At 45.1% G+C, this 24,000-nt stretch overlaps 1 protein-coding gene across 5 annotated transcripts in view; it reads right to left on the bottom strand.

Moving 5' to 3' along the window:
• Nucleotides 1-24,000, bottom strand: part of LOC118389629 (SLIT-ROBO Rho GTPase-activating protein 2-like) — a 179,993-nt gene that overhangs the window by 54,173 nt on the left and 101,820 nt on the right. For all 5 annotated transcript variants that reach the window (XR_008144391.1, XM_052526582.1, XM_052526584.1 and 2 more), the window contains exon 3: nt 16,064-16,256. Coding sequence is in view for 4 of the 5 variants with exons in the window: in XM_052526582.1 (XP_052382542.1) it covers nt 16,064-16,256 (193 nt within the window). In the remaining variant the exon portion in view is untranslated. The remainder of the gene's footprint in view (nt 1-16,063; nt 16,257-24,000) is intronic.

Here is a 24,000-nt window from a genome sequence, read left to right as displayed (position 1 = left end):
AGGAGAGGAGAGAAGAGGAGAAGAGAAGAGGCGAGAAGCGGAGAGGAGAGAAGAGGGGGAGAGAAGAGAAGAGAAGAGGCGAGAAGCGGAGAGGAGAGAAGAGGAGAAGAGAGAAGAGGAGAGGAGAGGAGAGGAGGGAGAGAAGAGGAGAGGAGAGAAGAGGAGGGGAGAGAAGAGGAGAAAGAGGGGAGAGAAGAGGAGAGAAGAGGATAGAAGAGGAGAGAAGAGAAGAGGAGAGGAGGGGAGAGAAGAGGAGAGAAGAGAAGAGAAGAGAAGAGGAGAGGAGAGGAGAGGGGGGGGAGAGAAGAGGAGAGGAGAGAAGAGGAGGGGAGAGAAGAGGACCAACACCTCCCACACTGCCCTTACTCGGATGGTATCGCGCCGTCCCAACCTTCGCTCTCTCTCCCCCGCTACTCTCTCCTCTTCCATCCTATCATCTCTTCCCTCTGCTCAAACCTTCTCCAACCTATCTCCTGATTCTGCCTCCTCAACCCTCCTCTCCTCCCTTTCTGCATCCTTTGACTCTCTATGTCCCCTATCCTCCAGGCCGGCTCGGTCCTCCCCTCCCGCCCCGTGGCTCGACGACTCATTGCGAGCTCACAGAACAGGGCTCCGGGCAGCCGAGCGGAAATGGAGGAAAACTCGCCTCCCTGCGGACCTGGCATCCTTTCACTCCCTCCTCTCTACATTTTCCTCCTCTGTCTCTGCCGACATCCGATCCTCGTTTGCTAAGTCAAACGGCACCGCTGGTTCTGCTCACACTGCCCTACCCTGTGCTCTGACCTCTTTCTCCCCTCTCTCTCCAGATGAAATCTCGCGTCTTGTGACGGCTGGCCGCCCAACAACCTGCCCGCTTGACCCTATCCCCTCCTCTCTTCTCCAGACCATTTCCGGAGACCTTCTCCCTTACCTCACCTCGCTCATCAACTCATCCCTGACCGCTGGCTACGTCCCTTCCGTCTTCAAGAGAGCGAGAGTTGCACCCCTTCTGAAAAAACCTACACTCGATCCCTCCGATGTCAACAACTACAGACCAGTATCCCTTCTTTCTTTTCTCTCCAAAACTCTTGAACGTGCCGTCCTTGGCCAGCTCTCCCGCTATCTCTCTCTGAATGACCTTCTCGATCCAAATCAGTCAGGTTTCAAGACTAGTCATTCAACTGAGACTGCTCTTCTCTGTATCATGGAGCGCTCCGCACTGCTAAAGCTAACTCTCTCTCCTCTGCTCTCATCCTTCTAGACCTATCGGCTGCCTTCGATACTGTGAACCATCAGATCCTCCTCTCCACCCTCTCCGAGTTGGGCATCTCCGGCGCGGCCCACGCTTGGATTGCGTCCTACCTGACAGGTCGCTCCTACCAGGTGGCGTGGCGAGAATCTGTCTCCTCACCACGCGCTCTCACCACTGGTGTCCCCCAGGGCTCTGTTCTAGGCCCTCTCCTATTCTCGCTATACACCAAGTCACTTGGCTCTGTCATAACCTCACATGGTCTCTCCTATCATTGCTACGCAGACGACACACAATTAATCTTCTCCTTTCCCCCTTCTGATGACCAGGTGGCGAATCGCATCTCTGCATGTCTGGCAGACATATCAGTGTGGATGACGGATCACCACCTCAAGCTGAACCTCGGCAAGACGGAGCTGCTCTTCCTCCCGGGAAGGACTGCCCGTTCCATGATCTCGCCATCACGGTTGACAACTCCATTGTGTCCTCCTCCCAGAGCGCTAAGAACCTTGGCGTGATCCTGGACAACACCCTGTCGTTCTCAACTAACATCAAGGCGGTGGCCCGTTCCTGTAGGTTCATGCTCTACAACATCCGCAGAGTACGACCCTGCCTCACACAGGAAGCGGCGCAGGTCCTAATCCAGGCACTTGTCATCTCCCGTCTGGATTACTGCAACTCGCTGTTGGCTGGGCTCCTGCCTGTGCCATTAAACCCCTACAACTCATCCAGAACGCCGCAGCCCGTCTGGTGTTCAACCTTCCCAAGTTCTCTCACGTCACCCCGCTCCTCCGCTCTCTCCACTGGCTTCCAGTTGAAGCTCGCATCCGCTACAAGACCATGGTGCTTGCCTACGGAGCTGTGAGGGGAACGGCACCTCAGTACCTCCAGGCTCTGATCAGGCCCTACACCCAAACAAGGGCACTGCGTTCATCCACCTCTGGCCTGCTCGCCTCCCTACCACTGAGGAAGTACAGTTCCCACTCAGCCCAGTCAAAACTGTTCGCTGCTCTGGCCCCCCAATGGTGGAACAAACTCCCTCACGACGCCAGGACAGCGGAGTCAATCACCACCTTCCAGAGACACCTGAAACCCCACCTCTTTAAGGAATACCTAGGATAGGATAAGTAATCCTTCTCACCCCCCCCCCCTTTAAGATTTAGATGCACTATTGTAAAGTGACTGTTCTACTGGATGTCATAAGGTGAATGCACCAATTTGTAAGTCGCTCTGGATAAGAGCGTCTGCTAAATTACTTAAATGTAATGTAAATGTAAGAGGAGAGGAGGGGAGAGAAGAGGAGAGAAGAGGGGGAGAGAAGAGGAGGGGAGAGAAGAGAAGAGAAGATGAGAGGAGAGGAGAGAGAGAAGAGGAGGGGAGAGAAGAGGAGAGAAGAGGAGAGGAGGGGAGAGGAGAAAAGAGGAGGGGAGAGAAGAGGAGAGGAGAAAAGAGGAGGGGAGAGAAGAGGAGGGGAGGGGAGAGAAGAGGATAGGAGAGAGGAGGATAAAAGAGGAGAGAAGAGGAGGGGAGAGAAGAGGAGAGGAGGGGTGAGAAAAGGAAAGGAGAGGAGAGAAGAGAAGAGGAGAGGAGGGGAGAGAAGAGGAGAGAAGAGGAGGGGAGAGAAGAGAAGAGGAGAGAAGAGGGGGAGAGAAGAAGAGGGGAGAGAAGAGGAGGGGAGAGAAGAGGAGAGGAGAGAAGAGGAGAGAAGAGGAGAGAAGAGGAGGGGAGAGAAGAGGAGAGAAGAGGAGGGGAGAGAAGATAGGAGAAGAGGAGAGGAGAGAAGAGAAGAGGAGAGAAGAGGAGAGAAGAGGAGGGGAGAGAAGAGGAGAGGAGAAAAGAGGAGGGGAGAGAAGAGGAGGGGAGAGAAGAGGAGAGGAGGGGAGAGAAGAGAAGAGGAGAGAAGATGGGGAGAGAAGAGGAGGGGAGAGAAGAGGAGGGGAGAGAAGAGGAGAGGAGAGAAGAGGAGAGAAGAGGAGAGAAGAGGACGGGAGAGAAGAGGAGAGAAGAGGAGGAGAGAGAAGATAGGAGAAGAGGAGAGGAGAGAAGAGAAGAGGAGAGAAGAGAAGAGGGGGAGAGAAGAGGAGGGGAGAGAAGAGGAGGGGAGAGAAGAGGAGAGGAGAGAAGAGGGGGAGAGAAGAGGACGGGAGAGAAGAGGGGGAGAGAAGAGGAGGGGAGAGAAGAGGAGAGGAGAGAAGAGAAGAGAAGAGAAGAGAGGAGAGAAGAGAAGAGAAGAGAAGAGAAGAGAAGAGAAGAGAAGGGGAGAGAAGAGGAGGGGATAGAAGATAGGAGAAGAGGAGAGGAGAGAAGAGGAGAGAAGAGGGGGAGAGAAGAGAAGAGAAGAGGTGTGTGCGTGTGTCCGTGTGCGTGTGTACAGTACCAGTCAAAAGTTTGGACAAGATGTTTAAGAACAAAAAAGTGTGAAACAATATACTTAAAAGTAGCCACCCTTTGCCTTGATGACAGCTTTGCACATTTTCTCAAACAGCTTCATGAGGTAGTCAGCTGGAATGCATTTCAATTAACAGGTGGGCCTTGTTAAAAGTGGAATTTATTTTCTTCTTAATGTGTTTGAGCCAATCAGTTGCATTGTGACAAGGTAGGGTTGGTATACAGAAGATAGCCCTATTTGGGAAAAGACAAAGTCCATATTATGGGAAGAACAGATCAAGTGGGGAGGCAGGTAGCCTAGTGGTTAGAGCGTTGGACTAGTAAACGTAAGGTTGCAAGATCGAATCCCCGAGATGACAAGGTAAAAATCTGTCATTCTGCCCCTAAACAAGGCACTTAAACCACTGTTCCTAGGACGTCATTGAAAATAAGAATTTGTTCGGGACTGAAACAGTGAGTTAACTGCCATGTACTATTACTGATAGTATTACTTATGGCACTGTTACCACTAGTATTACTCCTAGTACTGTCACTACTAGTATTACTGATGGTACCTTTACTACCAGTATTACTGATAGTATTACTTATAGTGCGGTTTCTACTAATATTACTCCTAGAATTGTTACTACTAGTATTACTGATGGTACTGTTAGTGCTAGTATTACTGATAGTAAGGTTACTGATAGTATTACTTATAGTACTGGTACTGCTAGTATTACCCCCAGTACTGTTTCTGCTCGTATTACTTCTCGTATTGTTACTACGAGTATTACTGATGGTACTGTTAGTGCTAGTATTACTGATAGTAAGGTTACTGATAGTATTACTTATAGTACTGGTACTGCTAGTATTACCCCCAGTACTGTTTCTGCTAGTATTACTTCTAGTATTGTTACTACTAGTATTACTGATGGTATTGTTAGTGCTAGTATTACTGATGGTACTGTTAGTGCTAGTATTACTGATGGTACTGTTACTACTAGCATTACGGATAGTAAGGTTACTGATAGTATTACTTATAGTACTGTCACTACTACTATTACTCCTAGTACTGTTACCACTAGTATTACTCCTAGTACTGTTACTCCCAGTATTACTGATAGTAAGGTTACTGCTAGTATTACGTATAGTACTGGTACTGCTTAGTATTACCCCCAGTACTGTTTCTGCTAGTATTACTCCTAGTACTGTCACTACTAATATTACTGATGGTACTGTTAGTGCTAGTATTACTGATGGTACCTTTACTACCAGTATTACTGATAGTAAAGTTACTGATAGTATTACTTATAGTGCGGTTACTACTAATATTACTCCTAGTACTGTTTCTGCTAGTAATACTCCTAGAATTGTTACTACTAGTATTACTGATGGTACTGTTACTACTAGTATTACTGGTGGTACTGTTAATACTAGTATTACTGATGGTACCGTTAGTGTTAGTATTACGATGGTACTGTTAGTGCTAGTATTACTGATGGTACTGTTAGTGCTAGTATTACTGATGGTACTGTTAGTGTCAGTATTACTGATGGAACTGTTACTACTATTATTACTGATGGTACTGTTAGTGCTAGTATTACTGATGGTACTGTTACTACTAGTACTACTGATGGTACTGTTACTACTAGTATTACTGATGGTACTGTTAGTGCTACTATTACTGATGGTACTGTTAGTGTCAGTATTACTGATGGTACTGTTAGTGCTAGTATTACTGATGGTGCTGTTAGTGTCAGTATTACTGATGGAACTGTTACTACTATTATTACTGATGGTACTGTTAGTGCTAGTATTACTGATGGTACTGTTAATGCTAGTATTACTGATGGTACTGTTACTACTAGTATTACTGATGGTACTGTTACTACTAGTATTACTGATGGTACTGTTAGTGCTAGTATTACTGATGGTACTGTTAGTGCTAGTATTACTGATGGTACTGTTACTGCTAGTATTACTGATGGTACTGTTAGTGCTAGTATTACTGATGGTACTGTTACTACTAGTATTACTGATGGTACTGTTACTGCTAGTATTACTGATGGTACTGTTAGTGCTAGTATTACTGATGGTACTGTTAGTGCTAGTATTACTGATGGTACTGTTAGTGCCAGTATTACTGATGGTACTGTTAGTGCTAGTATTACTGATGGTACTGTTACTGCTAGTATTACTGATGGTACTGTTAGTGCTACTATTACTGATGGTACTGTTAGTGTCAGTATTACTGATGGTACTGTTAGTGCTAGTATTACTGATGGTACTGTTAGTGTCAGTATTACTGATGGTACTGTTAGTGCTAGTATTACTGATGGCACTGTTTGTGCTAGTATTACTGATGGCACTGTTTGTGCTAGTATTACTGATGGTACTGTTACTACTATTATTACTGATGGTACTGTTACTACTAGTATTACTGTTGGTACTGTTAGTGCTAGTATAACTGATGGTACTGTTACTACTAGTATTACTGATGGTCTGTTACTACTAGTATTACTGATGGTACTGTTAGTGTCAGTATTACTGATGGTTCTGTTAGTGTCAGTATTACTGATGGTTCTGTTTCTGCTAGTATTACTGATGGTACTGTTAGTGTCAGTATTACTGATGGTACTGTTAGTGTCAGTATTACTGATGGTTCTGTTAGTGTAAATATTACTGATGGTTCTGTTAGTGTCAGTATTACTGATGGTACTGTTTCTGCTAGTATTACTGATGGTACTGTTAGTGTCATTATTACTGATGGTACTGTTAGTGTCAGTATTACTGATGGTTCTGTTAGTGTCAGTATTACTGATGGTTCTGTTAGTGTCAGTATTACTGATGGTTCTGTTAGTGTCAGTATTACTGATGGTACTGTTAGTGTTAGTATTAGTGATGGTATTGTTAGTGCTACTATTACTGATGGTACTGTTAGTGTTAGTATTACTGATGGTACTGTTAGTGCTAGTATTACTGATGGCACTGTTAGTGCTAGTATTACTGATGGTCCTGTTAGTGTCAGTATTACTGATGGTACTGTTAGTGCTAGTATTACTGATGGCACTGTTAGTGTTAGTATTACTGATGGTACTGTTAGTGCTAGTATTACAGATGGTACTGTTAGTGTCAGTATTACTGATGGTACTGTTAGTGCTAGTATTACTGATGGTACTGTTAGTGTCAGTATTACTGATGGTTCTGTTAGTGCTGGTATTACTGATGGTACTGTTAGTGCTAGTATTACTGATGGATCTGTTACTACTATTATTACTGATGGTGCTGTTACTACGAGTATTACTGATGGTACTGTTAGTGCTAGTATTACTGATGGTACTGTTACTACTATTATTACTGATGGTACTGTTACTACTAGTATTACTGATGGTACTGTTAGTGCTAGTATTACAGATGGTACTGTTAGTGTCAGTATTACTGATGGTACTGTTAGTGCTAGTATTACTGATGGTACTGTTAGTGCTAGTATTACTGATGGTACTGTTAGTGTCATTATTACTGATGGTACTGTTAGTGTCAGTATTATTGATGGTACTGTTAGTGTCAGTATTACTGATGGTTCTGTTCGTGTCAGTATTACTGATGGTAATGTTAGTATTAGTATTACTGGTGGTACTGTTAGTGCTAGTATTACTGATGGTACTGTTAGTGTTAGTATTACTGATGCTACTGTTAGTGTTAGTATTACTGATGGTACTGTCAGTGTCAGTATTACTGCTGGTACTGTTAGTGCTAGTATTACTGATGGTACTGTTACTACTAGTATTACTGATGGTACTGTTAGTGTTAGTATTACTGATGGTACTGTTAGTGCTAGTATTACTGATGGTACTGTTACTACTAGTATTACTGATGGTACTGTTACTACTAGTATTACTGATGGTACTGTTAGTGTTAGTATTACTGATGGTACTGTTAGTGCTAGTATTACTGATGGTACTGTTACTACTAGTATTACTGATGGTACTGTTAGTGTCAGTATTACTGATGGTTCTGTTAGTGTTAGTATTACTGATGGTACTGTTAGTGTCAGTATTACTGATGGTTCTGTTAGTGTCAGTATTACTGATGGTACTGTTTCTGCTAGTATTACTGATGGTACTGTTAGTGTCATTATTACTGATGGTACTGTTAGTGTCAGTATTACTGATGGTTCTGTTAGTGTCAGTATTACTGATGGTTCTGTTAGTGTCAGTATTACTGATGGTACTGTTAGTGTTAGTATTAGTGATGGTATTGTTAGTGCTAGTATTACTGATGATACTGTTAGTGCTAGTATTACTGATGGTATTGTTAGTGTCAGTATTACTGATGGTACTGTTACTGCTGGTATTACTGATGGTACTGTTAGTGCTAGTATTACTGATGGATCTGTTACTACTATTATTACTGATGGTGCTGTTACTACTAGTATTACTGATGGTACTGTTAGTGCTAGTATTACTGATGGTACTGTTACTACTATTATTACTGATGGTACTGTTACTACTACTATTACTGATGGTACTGTTAGTGATAGTATTACTGATGGTACTGTTACTGCTAGTATTACTGATGGTACTGTTACTGCTAGTATTACTGATGGTACTGTTACTGCTAGTATTACTGATGGTACTGTTAGTGTCAGTATTACTGATGGTACTGTTAGTACTAGTATTACTGATGGTACTGTTAGTGCTAGTATTACTGATGGTACTGTTAGTGTTAGTATTACTGATGGTACTGTTAGTGTCAGTATTACTGATGGTTCTGTTCGTGTCAGTATTACTGATGGTAATGTTAGTGTTAGTATTACTGGTGGTAATGTTAGTGCTAGTATTACTGATGGTACTGTTAGTGTTAGTATTACTGATGCTACTGTTAGTGTTAGTATTACTGATGGTACTGTCAGTGTCAGTATTACTGATGGTACTGTTAGTGCTAGTATTACTGATGGTACTGTTACTACTAGTATTACTGATGGTACTGTTAGTGTTAGTATTACTGATGGTACTGTTAGTGCTAGTATTACTGATGGTACTGTTACTACTAGTATTACTGATGGTACTGTTACTACTAGTATTACTGATGGTACTGTTAGTGTTAGTATTACTGATGGTACTGTTAGTGCTAGTATTACTGATGGTACTGTTACTACTAGCATTACTGATGGTACTGTTAGTGCTAGTATTACTGATGGTTCTGTTAGTGTCAGTATTACTGATGGTACTGTTTCTGCTAGTATTACTGATGGTACTGTTTCTGCTAGTATTACTGATGGTGCTGTTACTACTAGTATTACTGATGGTACTGTTAGTGCTAGTATTACTGATGGTACTGTTACTACTATTATTACTGATGGTACTGTTACTGCTAGTATTACTGATGGTACTGTTACTGCTAGTATTACTGATGGTACTGTTACTGCTAGTATTACTGATGGTACTGTTACTGCTAGTATTACTGATGGTACTGTTACTACTAGTATTACTGATGGTACTGTTAGTGCTAGTATTACTGATGGTATTGTTACTACTAGTATTACTGACAGTACTGTTACTGCTGGTATTACTGATGGTACTGTTACTGCTAGTATTACTGATGGTACTGTTAGTGCTAGTATTACTAATGGTATTGTTACTACTAGTATTACTGACAGGACTGTTACTGCTGGTATTACTGATGGTACTGTTACTGCTAGTATTACTGATGGTACTGTTAGTGCTAGTATTACTAATGGTATTGTTACTACTAGTATTACTGACAGGACTGTTACTGCTGGTATTACTGATGGTACTGTTACTGCTAGTATTACTGATGGTACTGTTACTGCTAGTATTACTGATGGTACTGTTACTGCTAGTATTACTGATGGTACTGTTACTACTAGTATTACTGATGGTACTGCTACTGCTAGTAGCACTAACAGTACCATCAGCAACTTATTTAACAGAAAAATACATTGTAGAAACTAGATATAGGAAACTATACAATTTTTATTTAAGTGAACAAACGTCGGCCTTTTTTTTATAGACCATAACTGAACCAATTTCTGTAGGTTATATATACAATATACCACCAGCCAGCCGTCGTTCCCCAGCCAATCTCACACACACTGGCGTGGACGAAAGAGTTGCCGACAAAGGAGTTTGCTTTTGCTGAAGCCGTCGCTGTAAAATAGAGCGTGTTGCAGAAGTACTATGGCCACACATTACAGCAGGGTATTATGGGTTAAGACAGGAAGAGGATCTGACAGAGGCGAGATGCTTTGGTGACGGACGGCACGAGACACACACACACACACACACACACACACACACACACACACACACACACACACACACACACACACACACACACACACACACACACACACACACACACACACACACACACACACACACACACACACACACACACACACACACACACACACACACACACACACACAGCGTTGACAGCGAGCCTCAATCTTCCTTCTAACCATTGACTGTGTCTCTGTTTAATCAGAATGTTCTTCCTGTCATATCAGTGTTGATTACTGGTATTATTAAAAGCCCTGCAGGACTATTCCTCTCCTCTCCTCTCCTCCCCTCTTGTCTCTACCCCTCTTCTCCCCTCTCCTCACCTCTCGACCCATCTCCTCTACACCCATCTCTCCACCCTCTCCTCTCCACTCCTCTCCTCTCCTCCCCTCTCCACACATCTCCTCTCCACACCTCCTCCCCTCTCCACCCATCTCCTCTCCCCCCTCTCCTCTCACTCCACAGGAGGAATTACAGAACCAGGCGTAACGCTGGGAAAGATAATCACTCTGCTGTGTGTGTTTGTGTGTGTCCTTGTTTATGGGCAAGGTTACACACTGCAAGACTCCACAGAGTATTCAGAGCACAAAAACACCACCTGGCACTGTTGGCAAAGGAACATAAGTACCCACACGGACACAAACAGAAAACACGGACACACACAGAAACATGGACACACACGGACACACAGAAACATGGACACACACGGACACACAGAAACATGGACACACACAGAAACACGGACACACAGAAACACGGACACACAGAAACATGGACACACAACGGACACACAGAAACATGGACACACACGGACACACAGAAGCATGGACACACACGGACACACAGAAACATGGACACACACGGACACACAGAAACATGGACACACACGGACACACAGAAACATGGACACACACGGACACACAGAAACATGGACACACACAGAAACACGGACACACAGAAACATGGACACACACAGAAACATGGACACACAGAAACATGGACACACACAGAAACATGGACACACAGAAACATGGACACACACAGAAACACGAACACACACAAAAACATGACACACACGGACACACACAGAAACATGGACACACACGGACACACAGAAACATGGACACACGGACACACAGAAACATGGACACACACAGAAACATGGACACACACAGAAACATGGACACACACAGAAACATGGACACACACGGAAACACACAGAAACATGGAGACACACAGAAACATGGACACACACAGAAACATGGAGACACACAGAAACATGGACACACACAGAAACATGGACACACACGGACACACACAGAAACATGGAGACACACAGAAACATGGACACACACAGAAACATGGAGACACACAGAAACATGGACACACACAGAAACATGGACATACACAGAAACATGGAGACACACAGAAACATGGACACACACAGAAACATGGACACACACAGAAACATGGACACACACAGAAACATGGAGACACACAGAAACATGGAGACACACAGAAACATGGAGACACACAGAAACATGGAGACACACAAAACATGGACACACACAGAAACATGGACACACACGGACACACAGAAACATGGACACACACAGAAACATGGACACACACGGACACACACAGAAACATGGACACACACAGAAACATGGAGACACACAGAAACATGGACACACACAGAAACATGGACACACACAGAAACATGGAGACACACAGAAACATGGACACACACAGAAACATGGACATACACAGAAACATGGAGACACACAGAAACATGGACACACACAGAAACATGGACACACACAGAAACATGGAGACACACAGAAACATGGAGACACACAGAAACATGGAGACACACAGAAACATGGAGACACACAAAACATGGACACACACAGAAACATGGACACACACGGACACACAGAAACATGGACACACACAGAAACATGGACACACACGGACACACACAGAAACATGGACACACACAGAAACATGGAGACACACAGAAACATGGACACACACAGAAACATGGACACACTCAGAAACATGGACACACACAGAAACACGGACACACACAGAAACATGGAGACACACAGAAACATGGAAACACACAGAAACATGGACACACACAGAAACATGGACACACACAGAAACACGGACACACACAGAAACATGGACACACACAGAAACATGGACACACGGACACACAGAAACATGGACACACACAGAAACATGGACACACACGGACACACACAGAAACATGGACACACACAGAAACATGGACACACACAGAAACACGGACACACACAGAAACATGGACACACACGGACACACAGAAACACGGACACACACAGAAACATGGACACACAGAAACATGGACACACACAGAAACATGGACACACAGAAACATGGTCACACAGAAACATGGACACACACAGAAACATGGACACACACAGAAACATGGACACACACAGAAACATGGACACACACAGAAACATGGACACACACAGAAACATGGACACACACAGAAACATGGACACACACAGAAACATGGACACACACAGAAACATGGACACACACAGAAACATGGACACACACAGAAACATGGACACACACAGAAACATGGACACACACAGAAACATGGACACACACAGAAACATGGAAACATGGACACACACAGAAACATGGACACACACAGAAACATGGACACACACGGACACACAGAAACATGGACACACACAGAAACATGGACACACACGGACACACACAGAAACATGGACACACACAGAAACATGGACACACACGGACACACAGAAACATGGACACACACAGAAACATGGACACACACGGACACACACAGAAACATGGACACACACAGAAACATGGACACACACAGAAACATGGACACACACAGAAACACGGACACACACAGAAACATGGACACACACGGACACACAGAAACATGGACACACACGGACACACAGAAACATGGACACACACAGAAACACGGACACACAGAAACACGGACACACAGAAACATGGACACACACGGACACACAGAAACATGGACACACACGGACACACAGAAGCATGGACACACACGGACACACAGAAACATGGACACACACGGACACACAGAAACATGGACACACACGGACACACAGAAACATGGACACACACAGAAACACGGACACACAGAAACATGGACACACACAGAAACACGGACACACAGAAACATGGACACACACAGAAACACGGACACACAGAAACATGGACACACACAGAAACACGGACACACACAGAAACATGCACACACAGAAACATGGACACACACGGACACACAGAAACATGGACACACACGGACACACAGAAACATGGACACACAGAAACATGGACACACACAGAAACATGGACAAACACAGAAACATGGACACACACAGAAACATGGACACACACGGAAACACACAGAAACATGGAGACACACAGAAACATGGACACACACAGAAACATGGAGACACACAGAAACATGGACACACACAGAAACATGGACACACACGGACACACACAGAAACATGGAGACACACAGAAACATGGACACACACAGTGTTTACTGATGGTAGGCTTTGTTACTTTGGTCCCAGCCCTCTGCAGGTCATTCACTAGGTCCCCCCGTGTGGTTCTGGGATTTTTGCTCACCGTTCTTGTGATCATTTTGACCCCACGGGGTGAGATCTTGCGTGGAGCCCCAGATCGAGGGAGATTATCAGTGGTTTTGTATGTCTTCCATTTCCTAATAATTGCTCCCACAGTTTATTTCTTCAAACCAAGCTGCTTACCTATTGCAGATTCTTCTTCCCAGCCTGGTGCAGGTCTACGATTTTGTTTCTGGTGTCCTTTGACAGCTCTTTGGTCTTGGCCATAGTGGAGTTTGGAGTGTGACTGTTTGAGGTTGTGGACAGGTGTCTTTTATACTGATAACAAGTTCAAACAGGTGCCATTAATACAGGTAACAAGTGGAGGACAGAGGAGCCTCTTAAAGAAGAAGTTACAGGTCTGTGAGAGCCAGAAATCTTGCTTGTTTGTAGGTGACCAAATACTTATTTTCCACCATAATTTGCAAATAAATTCATAAAAATCCTACAATATGATTTTCTGGATTTTTTTAATCATTTTGTCTGTCATTGTTGAAGTGTAGCTATGATGAAAATTACAGGCCTCTCTCATATTTTTTAAGTGTGAGAACTTGCACAATTGGTGGCTGACTAAATACTTTTTGCCCCACTGTATACTCTGTCCAGGGATGACCAGGCTGTTATCAATTCAATTTCAATTCAAGGGGCTTTATTGGCATGGGAAACATGTGTTAACATTGCCAAAGCAAGTGAGGTAGATAATATACAAAAGTGAAATAAACAATACAAATTAACAGTAAACATTACACATACAGAAGTTTCAAAAAAATAAAGACATTACAAATGTCAAATTACATATATATATATATATATATATATATATACAGTGCTGTAACAATGTACAAATGGTTAAAGTACACAAGGGAAAATAAATAAGCATAAATATGGGTTGTATTTACAATGGTGTTTGTTCTTCACTGGTTGCCCTTTTCTTGTGGCAACAGGTCACAAATCTTGCTGCTGTGATGGCACACTGTGGAATTTCACCCAGTAGATATGGGAGTTTATCCAAATTGGATTTGTTTTCAAATTCTTTGTGGATCTGTGTAATCTGAGGGAAATATGTATTTCTAATATGGTCAAACATTGGGCAGGAGGTTAGGAAGTGCAGCTCAGTTTCCACCTCCTTTTGTGGGCAGTGAGCACATAGCCTGTCTTCTCTTGAGAGCCATGTCTGCCTACGGCGGCCTTTCTCAATAGCAAGGCTATGCTCACTGAGTCTGTACATAGTCAAAGCTTTCCTTAAGTTTGGGTCAGTCATAGTGGTCAGGTATTCTGCCACTGTGTACTCTCTGTTTAGGGCCAAATAGCATTCTAGTTTGCTCTGATTTTTTGTTAATTCTTTCCAATGTGTCAAGTAATTATCTTTTTGATTTCTCATGATTTGGTTGGGTCTAATTGTATTGCTGTCCTGAGGCTCTGTGGGGTGTGTTTGTGTTTGTTAACAGAGCCCCAGGACCAGCTTGCTTAGGGGACTCTTCTCCAGGTTCATCTCTCTGTAGGTGATGGCTTTGTTATTTATGGAAGGTTTGGGAGTCGCTTCCTTTTAGGTGGTTATAGAATTTAACGTCTCTTTTCTGGATTTTGATCATTAGCTGGTCTCGGCCTAATTCTGCTCTGCATGCATTATTTGGTGTTCTACGTTGTACGCCAGGGATATTTTTACAGAATTCTGCAAGCAGATTCTCAATTTGTTGTTTTGTGAAGTCTTAGTTAGTGAGCGGACCCCAGACCTCACAACCACGAAGGGCAATGGGCTCTATGACTGATTCAAGTATTTTTAGCCAGATCCTAATTGTTATGTTGAATTTTATGTTCCTTTTGATGGCATAGAATGCCCTTCTTGCCTTGTCTCTCAGATCGTTCACAGCTTTGTGGAGGTTACCTGTGGCGCTGATGTTTAGGCCAAGGTATGTATAGTTTTTTTGTGTGCTCTAGGGCAACAGTGTCTAGATGGAATTTGTATTTGTGGTCCTGGCAACTGGACCTTTTTTGGAACACCATTATTTTGGTCTTACTGAGATTTACTGTCAGGGCTCAGGTCTGACAGAATATGTGCAGAAGATCAAGGTGCTGCTGGAGGCAAGTCAGTTAAGAACAAATTCTTATTTTCAATGACGGCCTAGGAACAGTGGATTAACTGCCTGTTTAGGGGCAGAACGACAGATTAGTACCTTGTCAGCTCGGGGGTCTGAACTTGAAACCTTCCGGTTCCTAGTCCAACTCTCTAACCACTAGGCTACCCTGCCGCACCATGTATGAATGTAGTGGGGTGAAGCCGGTGAGGCCGTGTGTCTGTAGTCAAACCCTCTCCAGATACTATCAGTTAGCTCATGTCTCCCGAAGCTGCTTATGCAACGTTGGATTTACAGCACAGACAAGAGTGGTAGAGTGTGTGTGTGCATGCGTGTATGTCATTCGTGCATGTCATTCGTGTGTGTGTGTGCCTGTCTTACTTGAGCTGGTGGTCCTTGGTGCTACGTGTCTTCGTAAGGAACCTCTCAGACAGTTTCTCCAGGTTACGACTGTAGTCCATCTCGACCTCCGCCTTCTTCCTGAAGAAGTCCTGCAGGTCCTGCAGCAGCTGCACTCTCAGCTCACACTGCTGGTCCAGACACTTGAACTGCTCCACCAGCTGGGCACGGATCTCTACAGAGAGGAGGGGGGGGTTAGACATCTTCAGACACACTGGGAGAGGGAGAGGGCTAGTTTGTGGCTATGGGTGCACTGGACATCATCATCATCATCATCATCATCATCTACAACATCATCATAAATAAACACTTTATTAGCCAATCAGTTGGAGTATGCCATGTGATTGGCTCACAAAAAAACTCCTTCTTTATATTACCAGCACCCTTCAAAGATAACATTCTGAGAATGAATAACTGGTCACTCACAATCAGAGAATAGAATGGAGATATTTTCTGAAACAGCTGAGATATGATGACACATTGAGTTTAATGGTGACCGTGGCCAATCTGGGGACCGTGGCCAGTCTGGGGACCGTGGCCAGTCTGGTGACCGTCCCCAGTCTGGAGGCCGTGGCCAGTCTGGTGACCGTGGCCAGTCTGGTGACCGTGGCCAGTCTGGAGGCCGTGGCCAGTCTGGGGACCGTGGCCAATCTGGGGACCGTGGCCAGTCTGGGGACCGTGGCCAGTCTGGTGACCGTCCCCAGTCTGGAGGCCGTGGCCAGTCTGGTGACCGTGGCCAGTCTGGTGACCGTGGCCAGTCTTACAGTACACTGAGCATGGAGAGCTGATCTGGTTTCTCTGGGTATATTTACAGACTGTGTGTGTTCCTCCTTTCCTCCTCCTCATATCCAGACATCTCCTGAGACAGTCCTTTATTCTGGCTTTTCACTTTTCATTTCCATTCTCTCTCCCTCCCTCCCTCGCTCCACCTCCCTCCCCTCCCTCCACCTCCCTCCCTCGCTCCCTCTCTCGCTCCACCTCTCTCCCTCCCTCGCTCCACCTACCTCCCTCCCTCCACCTCCCTCCCTCGCTCCACCTCCCTCCCTCCCTCCCTCTCTCGCTCTACCTCTCTCCCTCCCTCGCTCCACCTACCTCCCTCCCTCGCTCCACCTCCCTCCCTCCCTCCCTCGCTCTTCCTCCCTCCCTCCCTCCCTCCCTCGCTCCACCTCCCTCCCTCTCTCGCTCCACCTCCCTCCCTCCCTCCCTCGCTCTACCTCTCTCCCTCCCTCCCTTGCTCCACCTCCCTCGCTCCACCGCCCTCCCTCGCTGCTCCTCCTCCCTCGCTCCACTTCCCTCCCTCCCTCGCTGCTCCTCCTCCCTCTCTCCCTCACTCCACCTCTCTCCCTCGCTCCACTTCCCTCCCTCCCTCGCTCCTCCTCCCTCCCTCCCTCGCTCCACCTCTCTCCCTCCCTCCCTCCCTCCACCTCTCTCCCTCCCTCCCTTCCTCCCTCCCAACACTCAAGTCTGGCCTGAAATGAATGGCTTCCTCTCAGTGTAGACACACTCAGTGGACATATTGAATTATGATGTTTTAAACTACCAACCTTTTATCCCACAGTACTGTTATGGATAGGTGTGTATGTGTTGGTGTATGTGTGTGTGTGTGGAGAGAGAGAGAGAGAGAGGCCATGCCAAGCAGAGCAGAAGATCCTGAGTGAATGTGAAGGCAGCGTTTCAAGTCTTGACAACACATTTACAAACACGCATGATAATAAACTGGATTAGTGTTGACAGATGACAGACTAATGCCACACTCTCATAGCTGCCTCGCAGACAAGAGGCCTTAAGATTTAATGAACCCCCTCAAACATCACACACACACACACACACACACACACACACACACACACACACACACACACACACACACACACACACACACACACACACACACACACACACACACACACACACACATTCCACTTAACTCCTAATCCCAATAACTTCTCCGCCTATTACCTTTTATTGTGATTATTTATTGTACTTCTTTCTCCCTTATTCACCATCTGTTTCCCTTCTTATTTGTGTAAATCTCCAAAGATTTATTTATCTTTTCAAAAAAATGGGATTGTTATTTTTGTATGGTTTTGTTTTGTAAACATTGAAAGGGGGTGGAGCCTCTGGGTCCCTGTGGGTTTCTACCTCTGCTGCTCATGTTCTTCTTGTTCACCTTTTAAACCTTCCTCATACTGTTCTGTATTTTCTTGCAAATAAATAAATACAAAATAAAAAATTGTAATTATCAGCATTCACACAAGCACACACACAAAACTGTACACACACACACAAAACTGTACACACACACACAAAACTGTACACACACACACAAAACTGTACACACACACAAAACTGTACACACACACACACACACACAAACTGTACACACACACACAAAACTGTACACACACACACAAAACTGTACACACACACAAAACTGTACACACACACACACACCGTTGCCTGTGTTTTACCTTTACACCTCCTGCTGTAGATGAAACGGACGGCTTTAGCCACCATGTTGCAGAGTCTGAGTGTGGTCACTGTCTGACACTAACCCTGGGTGACTCTGCTCTGCGCTTTACAGCTGAGGGGACAGTTTCACAAAGCCACAAAGAGAAGTGGGATTTCTAACCATCAGTCAGCCTGCAAACTCTGTCTGAATACTATGCCCCCCCCCTCTCTCTCTCTCTCTCTCTCTCTCTCTTCTCTCTCTCTCTCTCTCTCTTTCTCCCTGTCTCTCTCTCTCTCTCTCTCTCTCTCTCTCTCTCTCTCTCTCTCTCTCTCTCTCTCTCTCTCTCTCATACACACAAACACAGAGAAACTCTCTCACACTCACACACACAAACACATACAACACTGCACGCTACCATCTTGATGTCCGTTCTCTGCTGATCAGAGGGTAGACTGCCTTAGGTAACAATGACATCATCTAGTAATAGTACACAGCAGACACACATATCAAATCAAATCAAATGTTATTGGTCACACACACATGGTTAGCAGATGTTACATGCTTCTACACATGCATTGCTTGCTGTTTGGGGTTTAAGGCTGGGTTTCTGTACAGCACTTAGAGATATCAGCTGATGCCACTAGCACAGTCAGTGTAGTCAGCTCAGCTATCACCATTGAGACCGTGACTGTGCCTCGACCTAGGTTGGGCAAAACTAAACATGGCGGTGTTCACCTTAGCAATCTCACTAGGATAAAGACCACCTCCATTCCTGTCATTACTGAAAGAGATCATGATACCTCACATCTCAAAATAGGGCTACTTAATGTTAGATCCCTTACTTCAAAGGCAATTATAGTCAATGAACTAATCACTGATCATAATCTTGATGTGATTGGCCTGACTGAAACATGGCTTAAGCCTGATGAATTTACTGTTTTAAATGAGGCCTCACCTCCTGGCTACACTAGTGGCCATATCCCCCGTGCATCCTGCAAAGGCGGAGGTGTTGCTAACATTTACGATAGCAAATTTCAATTTACAAAAATAAAAATTATGTTTTCGTCTTTTGAGCTTCTAGTCATGAAATCTATGCAGCCGACTCAATCACTTTTTATAGCTACTGTTTACAGGCCTCCTGGGCCATATACAACGTTTCTCACTGAGTTCCCTGAATTCCTATCGGACCTTGTAGTCATAGCAGATAATATTCTAATCTTTGGTGACTTTAATATTCACATGGAAAAGTCCACAGACCCACTCCAAAAGGCTTTCGGAGCCATCATCGACTCAGTGGGTTTTGTCCAACATGTCTCTGGACCCACTCACTGTCACAGTCATACGCTGGACCTAGTTTTGTCCCATGGAATAAATGTTGTGGATCTTAATGTTTTTCCTCATAATCCTGGACTATTGGACCACCATTTTATTACGTTTGAAATTGCAACAAATAATCTGCTCAGACCCCAACCAAGGACCATCAAAAGACGTGCTATAAATTCACAGACAACACAAAGATTCCTTGATGCCCTTCCAGACTCCCTCTGCCTACCCAAGGACGCCAGAGGACAAAAATCAGTTAACCACCTAACTGAGGATCTCGATTTAACCTTGCGCAATACCCTAGATGCAGTTGCACCCCTAAAAACTAAAAACATTTCTCATAAGAAACTAGCTCCCTGGTACACAGAAAATACCCGAGCTCTGAAGCAAGCTTCCAGAAAATTGGAACAGAAATGGCGCCACACCAAACTGGAAGTCTTCCGACTAGCTTGGAAAGATGGTACCGTGCAGTACCGAAGAGCCCTTACTGCTGCTCGATCATCCTATTTTTCTAACTTAATTGAGGAAAATGAGAACAATCCGAAATTCCTTTTTGATACTGTCGCAAAGCTAACTAAAAAGCAGCATTCCCCAAGAGAGGATGACTTTCACTTTAGCAGTGATAAATTCATGAACTTCTTTGAGGAAAATATTATGATTATTAGAAAGCAAATTACGGACTCCTCTTTAAACCTGCGTATTCCTCCAAACCTCAGTTGTCCTGAGTCTGCACAACTCTGCCAGGACCTAGGATCAAGAGAGACGCTCAAGTGTTTTAGTACTATATCTCTTGACACAATGATGAAAATAATCATGGCCTCTAAACCTTCAAGCTGCATACTGGACCCTATTCCAACTAAACTACTGAAAGAGATGCTTCCTGTGCTTGGCCCTCCTATGTTGAACATAATAAACGGCTCTCTATCCACTGGATGTGTACCAAACTCACTAAAAGTGGCAGTAATAAAGCCTCTCTTGAAAAAGCCAAACCTTGACCCAGAAAATATAAAAAACTATCGGCCTATATCGAATCTTACATTCCTCTCAAAAATTTTAGAGAAGGCTGTTGCGCAGCAACTCACTGCCTTCCTGAAGACAAACAATGTATACGAAATGCTTCAGTCTGGTTTTAGACCCCATCATAGCACTGAGACGGCACTTGTGAAGGTGGTAAATGACATTTTAATGGCATCGGACCGAGGCTCTGCATCTGTCCTCGTGCTCCTAGACCTTAGTGCTGCTTTTGATACCATCGATCACCACATTCTTTTGGAGAGATTGGAAACCCAAATTGGTCTACACGGACATGTTCTGGCCTGGTTTAGATCTTATCTGTCGGAAAGATATCAGTTTGTCTCTGTGAATGGTTTGTCCTCTGACAAATCAACTGTAAATTTCGGTGTTCCTCAAGGTTCCGTTTTAGGACCACTATTGTTTTCACTATACATTTTAAATAAACTTCAGTTAGTGCTAAATACGGCTGCTAGAATCCTGACTAGAACCAAAAAATGTGATCATATTACTCCAGTGCTAGCCTCTCTACACTGGCTTCCTGTCAAAGCAAGGGCTGATTTCAAGGTTTTACTGCTAACCTACAAAGCATTACATGAGCTTGCTCCTACCTATCTCTCTGATTTGGTCCTGCCGTACATACCTACACGTACGCTACGGTCACAAGACGTAGGCCTCCTAATTGTCCCTAGAATTTCTAAGCAAACAGCTGGAGGCAGGGCTTTCTCCTATAGAGCTCCATTTTTATGGAACGGTCTGCCTACCCATGTTAGAGACGCAAACTCGGTCTCAACCTTTAAGTCTTTACTGAAGACTCATCTCTTCAGTGGGTCATATGATTGAGTGTAGTCTGGCCCAGGAGTGGGAAGGTGAACGAAAAGGCTCTGGAGCAACGAACCACCCTTGCTGTCTCTGCCTGGCCGGTTCCCCTCTTTCCACTGGGATTCTCTGCCTCTAACCCTATTACAGGGGCTGAGTCACTGGCTTACTGGGGCTCTCTCTTGCCGTCCCTGCAGGGGGTGCGTCACCTGAGTGGGTTGATTCACTGTTGTGGTCATCCTGTCTGGGTTGGCGCCCCCCCCCCTTGGGTTGTGCCGTGGCGGAGATCTTTGTGGGCTATACTCACCCGTGTCTCAGGATGGTAAGTTGGTGGTTGAAGATATCCCTCTAGTGGTGTGGGGGCTGTGCTTTGGCAAAGTGGGGTGTCCTCGGATGGGGCCACAGTGTCTCCTGACCCCTCCTGTCTCAGCCTCCAGTATTTATGCTGCAGTAGTTTGTGTCGGGGGGCTAGGGTCAGTTTGTTATATCTGGAGTACTTCTCCTGTCCTATTCGGTTTCCTGTGTGAATCTTAGTGTGCGTTCTCTAATTCTCTCCTTGTTTCTTTCTCTCTCTCGGAGGACCTGAGCCCTAGGACCATGCCCCAGGACTACCTGACATGATGACTCCTTGCTGTCCCCAGTCCACCTGGCCATGCTGCTGCTCCAGTTTCAACTGACCTGAGCCCTAGGACCATGCCCCAGGACTACCTGACATGATGACTCCTTGCTGTCCCCAGTCCACCTGGCCGTGCTGCTGCTCCAGTTTTAACTGACCTGAGCCCTAGGACCATTTTTATTTATTTTATTTAACCTTTATTTAAACAGGTAGGCAAGTTGAGAACAAGTTCTCATTTACAATTGCGACCTGGCCAAGATAAAGCAAAGCAGTTCGACAGATACAACGACACAGAGTTACACATGGAGTAAAACAAACATACAGTCAATAATTGCTGTCCCCAGTCCACCTGACCGTGCTGCTGCTCAAGTTTCAACTGTTCTGCCTTATTATTATACAACCATGCTGGTCATTAATGAACATTTGAACATCTTGGCCATGTTCTGTTATAATCTCCACCCGGCACAGCAAGAAGAGGACAGGCCACCCCACAATGCCTGGTTCCTCTCTAGGTTTCTTCCTAGGTTTTGGCCTTTCTAGGAAATTTTTCCTAGCCACCGTGCTTCTACACCTGCATTGCTTGCTGTTTGGGGTTTTAGGCTGGGTTTCTGTACAGCACTTTGAGATATCAGCTGATGTACGAAGGGCTATATAAATAAATTTGATTTGATTTATTGGTCACATACCCATGGTTAGCAGATGTTAATGCGAGTGTAGCGAAATGCTTGTGCTTCTAGTTCCGACCATGCAGTAATAACCAACGAGTAATCTAACCTAACAATTTCACAACAATTACCTTATACACACAAGTGTAAAGGAATGAATAAGAATATGTACATATAAATACATGAATGAGCGATGGCCGAACGACATAGGCAAGATGCAGTAGATGGTATAGAGGACAGTATATACATATGAGTGACTCACATAGAGGAGGGATAGAGAGAGGGGGGAGGGGGGAGAAGGGGATATAGAGAGAGAGGGGAAGAAGGGGGATAGAGAGAGAGGGGGTGAAGGGGGATAGAGAGAGGGGGAGAAGGGGGATAGAGAGAGGGGGGAGAAGGGGATAGAGAGAGAGAGAAAGATAGAGGGGATAGAGAGAAGGGGATAGAGAGAGAGGAGGAAGAAGGGGGATAGAGAGAGATGAGAGGAGAGAGAGAGAGGGAGAAGGAGGGATAGAGAGAGATGGGAGAAGAGAGAGGGGGAGAAGGGGGAATAGAGAGAGATGAGAGGAGAGAGAGTGGGGGAGAAGGGGGGATAGATAGAGATGAGAGGGAGTGGAGGAGAAGGGGGATAGAGAGAGATGAGTGGGGGAGAAGGGGGGATAGAGAGAGATGAGAGGAGAGAGAGTGGGGGAGAAGGAGGGATAGAGAGAGATGAGAGGAGAGATGGGGGAGAAGGGGGGATAGAGAGAAAGATTAGAGGAGAGGGGGAGAAGGGGGATAGAGAGAGGGGGTATAGAGAGAGGGGGAAGAAGGGGGATAGAGAGGGGGATAGAAAGAGAGAGGGGGAGAAGAGGGGATAGAGAGAGGGCGAGAAGGGGGATAGAGAGAGGGGGAGAAGGGGGGATAAAGGGGGAGAAGGGGGATCGAGAGAGGGGGTAGAGAGAGGGGAGAAGGGGGATAGAGAGGGGGAGAAGGGGATAGAGAGAGAGGGGGAGAAGGGGGATAGAGAGAGGGGGAGAAGGGGGATAGAGAG

Source organism: Oncorhynchus keta, chromosome 10 (assembly GCF_023373465.1).
Source record: "Oncorhynchus keta strain PuntledgeMale-10-30-2019 chromosome 10, Oket_V2, whole genome shotgun sequence".
In the NCBI taxonomy this organism is placed as follows: Eukaryota; Metazoa; Chordata; class Actinopteri; order Salmoniformes; family Salmonidae; genus Oncorhynchus; species Oncorhynchus keta.
Note: the sequence above shows the minus strand (reverse complement) of the source record. Positions and strands in the feature narration are given on the sequence as shown.